Source organism: Nanorana parkeri, unplaced genomic scaffold (assembly GCF_000935625.1).
Source record: "Nanorana parkeri isolate BGI_ZX_2015 unplaced genomic scaffold, ASM93562v1 scaffold265, whole genome shotgun sequence".
NCBI lineage: Eukaryota > Metazoa > Chordata > Amphibia > Anura > Dicroglossidae > Nanorana > Nanorana parkeri.
In genome coordinates this window covers 1,356,280-1,361,722 of record NW_017306533.1, presented here as the reverse complement: position 1 = coordinate 1,361,722, position 5,443 = coordinate 1,356,280, and the positions used below count along the sequence as shown (strand labels likewise).

Here is a 5,443-nt window from a genome sequence, read left to right as displayed (position 1 = left end):
ATATATAGGGAAGGGACCTCTTTACAATCTTGTCTTGATTTATATTGTAACTGCAATGTCCTCCTTATATTGCAAAGTGCTGCACAAACTGTTGGCGCTAAATAAATCCTGTCTAATAATAATATATGTATACCTGTATATCTTAGTCATAAACATCCGTGCAAAAATGCTAAACATACAGTTTTTACCAAACGATAAAGATATAATATTGATATGTTTCTTAACAGATCGTTATTGATATATTCCTTCCCAGCTATGGGATATTGCACGTCACGTTCTATGTACCTGATCAAAGCACATTCTCATCGGAATGATGGTGGTGTTAAGGAATATGCATGGATTTGGTTTGCATCACTTATCTGTCATTTGTAAGCTTAGATGTAGGTTGAATTAAATACTACCATATACAATACCACACCCATTACCACAACATTACAATCTATGGGGAGCAGCAAAATGTTTGTACACTGAAATCAGTAATTAACTGGCAAACTGAGTTCCAGACGAAGTTCAGGAAAATACAAGAAGGCAAATACTGCTCCCACAGAGATAGAAGATCCAGGATTTTGTTCATGATGCAAGTCTTCTGAGAGCCTACAAAAACATACAACACAGTGGGTTTATTATTTTTGTATTCCTAAGTGCCAATGCAGTATTCTCTCGCTTCAACTTGTAATCATTTGCAACCATCTAACATTATAAATATTCAATTCCAGAGGTAGCCACCACACTCTACCGGTAAGGTAAATGCCTGGGTGCTCATCCACAAAAATATCCATACAAATCCAAATTAGATATAGAGGCATTCATGGATCTTGTAGCAGAGAGGAATCAACGCATCAGCATTTTATTGTCAAGGTTTTGATGGAGTTCAGTCTATCTTTCTCAAGACTGAGAAGATGGACTGAGCTTCATTTAAACGTTGACATTAAAACGCTGATGCTTTGACTTCTCTCTGCTACAAGACCCATGGGTGCCTCTATATCTAATTTGGATTAACATTATAAACACGATAGCTCTATTTAAAGTGACACTAAACTCAGGAGTTAAACCTTAGAAATACATTAAGATACTTTAACTATTAACATTTGTGTATTTTATTTGTGTATCACTTGGCTGTAGATCCTCAAATCATGTCTGCATTGGTGCTGACACTGTCCTTCCTTCTGGAGGGTGGCTACTTTTGTTCCCCATGGTGTGGGTTGTAAAGTAGCTCACTCCCGTGATAGACTATATTTTCAATACAAATTAGTAAACTAAATGTGAGATCGTAGTCCATTACAGGAGTGAGCTTGGAGAGGTGGTTCCTTTACATCCAACCATGGGGAACAAAGTAGCCACCCTCCAGAAGAAAGTATAGTGTCAGCACCAATTCAGAGATGATTTGAGGGTCTACAGCCCGAGTGATAGCTAAATAGGATACATTTTTGTTAAAAGTTAAGGTACGTGAATGTATTTTTAAGATTTAACTGCTGAGTTTAGTATCACTTTAAAAAGGACTTCAGGCAAACAGCTAAATACACATTTTATTCATATGCACTACAAGCAAGGTCCCCTTATTACATTTACACCCCACTCCCATGTTAAAACATTGCAAAACAAGAAACTGTAAGAAAAAAAGTAAATAAATGTATTTGCCATACCCCCCAGCTTCTGTACTGCAGGGGGTTATGCCACACTCCTTCCAACAAGATACAGTATCATAAGGTCTGGGCTACTTAGCGCTCCCTGGCATCTTGTTGGAAGGAGCATGATGTCACCCTGACCTAGGCACCATTGGTACGAGCCAGAGATAAGGGAAGTGTATTTAATAACTTTTTTCCTTACAGTTTGTTTTTATTTATTACAGCTTTTTTAGCTTGGGAGGAAGGATAGGTCAAAGTAAATATGTGAACCTTGAGCTTTTGGTACAAGGCCCACTTTAAATATATAAATCCTCTATTACATGCCAATGGTTTGCAGTTTTGTGTCAATTATTTTTGTGGTTCGCATATCCATGACACACTGCACATACAGGAAGTCAATTTTAGTGTATTCTGATGTAGCTTTAAAGGAGAACTATGACATGAGTGATTTCCACTCACCTCATAGTTCTAAGCCGACCTGTGACAATGAGACTGTCACAGGTCGGCTCAGTAGATCGGGAGGTGAGAGAACACATACCGGGTTCCCTCACCTCTCGATCCTGTCACGGCTCTCTGCCTGACAGGGGGAGGGGCTGGATTCCCCTCTCCCCGCTCCGATCTGCCAGCGCTGACAGACGGGGGAGGGGGCGGGTACAGCTGGCTCTGCCTCTAGATAGGCAGAGCCAGCTGTCACTCACGCAGCTGGGCGGATACCGTCATCTAAGTCGGGATCCGCTCCAGGTGCGGCGTCTCAGTATACCGCAAGCTGTAGCTCGCGGTATACTGAGCTTAGGGTAACGGGAGGACGCTAGTTTGTGTCCTCCCGTTACCCCAAGGAGAACTATGGGGAAAAACACTGACCCCATAGTTCTCCTTTAAAGCTCTCCTGTGCACTGGACAGAGGTGGCGATCTCAAGAGGTCAAACCCTCGCCTGAGGACAGAGGTTCTGGGGGCCCAGGCCCATCAACATGAGGTCTGGTGCTTTGAGAGGGGTACCTCCTTATTCTGGAGATCCCTCTCAAAGTATCTGTCAAGATCATGGTGGATTGTTATCAGTATGGACATACAGTTGCTGCCCTCCATGCCATAAGGATACTCACTCACTGGTGTCCCAAGATGGTAGTGTTAGGGGGGTGATGCATTTATTTATTTTTTTGCATTTTATGTTTTTTTATTATTATTTTCATTAGGATATTACAATTAATCCTCTCAGGGCTACAAGTTTTAGCATTATTAAAAGCTCTGGCCAGTATATTCCAGACCCTGGAATTTAAGCCGCTTTAGTAGGTTAAATTTGTTAGCTGTCAAATTCACCATTATAAATACAGCATGTAAGCCAGTCAGCAAGAAAAACATGGCCTGCCAGTGAATGTTCAGTCAGCAAATGTGCTATGAAATATTAACTAACAAATGTGTTAGTGAATTAATGATCATGGCGCTCATGCAGGAAAAGTTAGTGAGTTAATGATCATGGCGCTCACACAAAAAAAATATCCCCATAGCAGTCATTCTGGTTGCTATAGGCAACAAGAAGCTGTCTTGTTAGTGCCTTTTTCATATATAATCCACCCTTAACCCTTTTGCTGCCTCCAATTGCTGCCTCCAATTTAAGGTGCTATGGCAGCCAGGACTGTGTTCAGCCTACACAAGCTGACTGCTGGCTTTGTGATGGAAGTGAGCACTTCCTCGGACTCCAGAAGCTGTGGGATATTAGATCTTTATGTGATAGCAATAAGGTTAAGTAAAAAAAGAAAGTTTAAAAAGTAAAAAAAGAAAAACATTTCTAAAGCCCCTGCCCACACATACAGTACACACCTACATACTTAAACGCATATGTTGCGTGTGTCTGTGCACAAAAACAGATCATTATTCATGGTTAACTATAAACTGATGACCTGTAAAGAGTTTTAAAGTGTTGCTTATGGACAATTTTGGTCACGGACGCTTGTTACCTTTTCACAGGCACATGCAATTTTAAAGCTTGACATGTTTAGCACCTATTTACGCGACACAACCTCATCTATATATTTTATTTAAAAATAGTGTATTATATTGGGTATATGTGCATGAAATTCATTTGAATGCATTGTATACTAAAAATTTGTGTTTGATAAACAGTTTTACAAAAATTACAATGCCACCATTGTATTCTCCAGGGTCTCTGCTTTCACAAAATATATAATTCTGGGGGTTTTAACTTATCTTGGGGCCTAAAATGTGTGTTTTAACATGCCTGCAAAAAAATGCAAAAACAGCTTTGGCAGCAAAATGTTTAAGGTTTACTGCTGAATTCTGCCACAGGCAAAATGATGTGCATTTGTTGTTGACCAAAGAGAATATAGATATATTGTATATATTAGAGGTGCACCAAAATTAAATTTTCGAAACCGAATTGAAACCGAAAATACAAAAAAATCCAGGCCGAAACCAAAAATGTTTTTTTCTTTGGGAAATATTAGGGGTCTAAACAAACCCCTGATATTTCCCTTTTAAAATAGAAAAAGAGACTGAGAACACAAAGTCCTAAATCTCTTCTTCTGCAGCCCCTGTTATCAATGAACAGAAATCCTCTATAAGTGTTCCTGTTCATTGATAACAGGGGCTGCAGAAAAAGAGATTGAGGACTTTGTGTCCTCAAACTCTTTTTCTATTTTGAAAGGGAAATATCAGGGGTCTAAACAAGCCCCTGATATTTCCCTTTTAAAATAGAAAAAGAGACTGAGAACACAAAGTCCTAAATCTCTTCTTCTGCAGCCCCTGTTATCAATGAACAGGAATCCTCTATACTGAGTGTTCCTGTTCATTCCTAATTTGTGGAGATAGTATTTACTACTATATTTATTTGTAGATCACTTCCCATTCATTCATAATTGGGGACACAGTAAACATACTATGTCATCAATTATTTACAAACACTCACTGATCACTGACTATTTGTACCCGCTCTCCATCCTGACACGCTGTCACAGGAGGCTTAGCAAGCTGTGCGGGGAGGAGAGCTCGAGCTCCTCTGACAGCTGACTCCTCCCCGCACCACCGGCCCACCCTCTCTCTCCTGATCTGCCACAGGAGGCTGAGCGGGGCGGTGCAGGAGGAGAGCTCAGCCTCTGGTGACAGCTGTCAGATGTCTCCACACCACCGCTCTCCTGATCTGTCACAGGAAGCTGAGCGGTGCGGGAGGAGAAACGACGGCCGCTAATATCGCTCTACTCCCCCGCACCACTCGGCCTCCTGTGACAGATTCTCTCCTTCCTGTTGGATGCTGTGCTGTGTCAGAGGGTACACAGAGCAGCGCCCAGCGGGGAGGAGAGCAACCAGGGATGCACTGCTATTTCGGTCAAAAGATGGCACTTTCGGCATTTTGCCAAAAGTGCACTTTTCGGACGATATGTTTTGGTGGATGAAATTTTGGTGCATTCCTAGTATATATTAATATAAAGGAGATGTTGAATCCATTATCTCACCTCTTCTTGGGCATCCAGCTCCTGATTTACTGGCTCAATATCAGTGAAATCCAATGGGTCTTTAGACTCCTGCATAAGTGAAATCTAAAAAAAGCAATATATATATATATTTTATTAGCAAGCTCAAGTTCTTCTTTTACAATAAAACAGCGACACATAGTTTAAAGGAATTAAAAATCTAAACACACATTCGTGCCAAACAACAGGGTATTATTGTTTCCAGTATAACATATGCTGTATCTGATTAAAGTGGACAAAACTCTGACAATCATCATTTGCTTTGACCAAATTATCAATCTGTGAAAGTGAAAAAGAAATACACAACTGGTCATTAGAGTTCACAACTGGTCACC

The 5,443-nt window shown here is 40.6% G+C and overlaps 1 protein-coding gene across 1 annotated transcript in view; it reads right to left on the bottom strand.

Moving 5' to 3' along the window:
* Nucleotides 1–229: 229 nt before the first annotated feature.
* Nucleotides 230–5,443, bottom strand: part of LOC108787508 (pendrin-like) — a 36,125-nt gene continuing 30,911 nt past the window's right edge. Inside the window, exons 20-21 of the mRNA XM_018557086.1 lie at nucleotides 5,091–5,174; nucleotides 230–594 (exon numbers count right to left, since the gene is read on the bottom strand). Of these exons, the coding sequence (XP_018412588.1) occupies nucleotides 571–594; nucleotides 5,091–5,174 (108 nt within the window). The 3' untranslated portion in view covers nucleotides 230–570. The remainder of the gene's footprint in view (nucleotides 595–5,090; nucleotides 5,175–5,443) is intronic.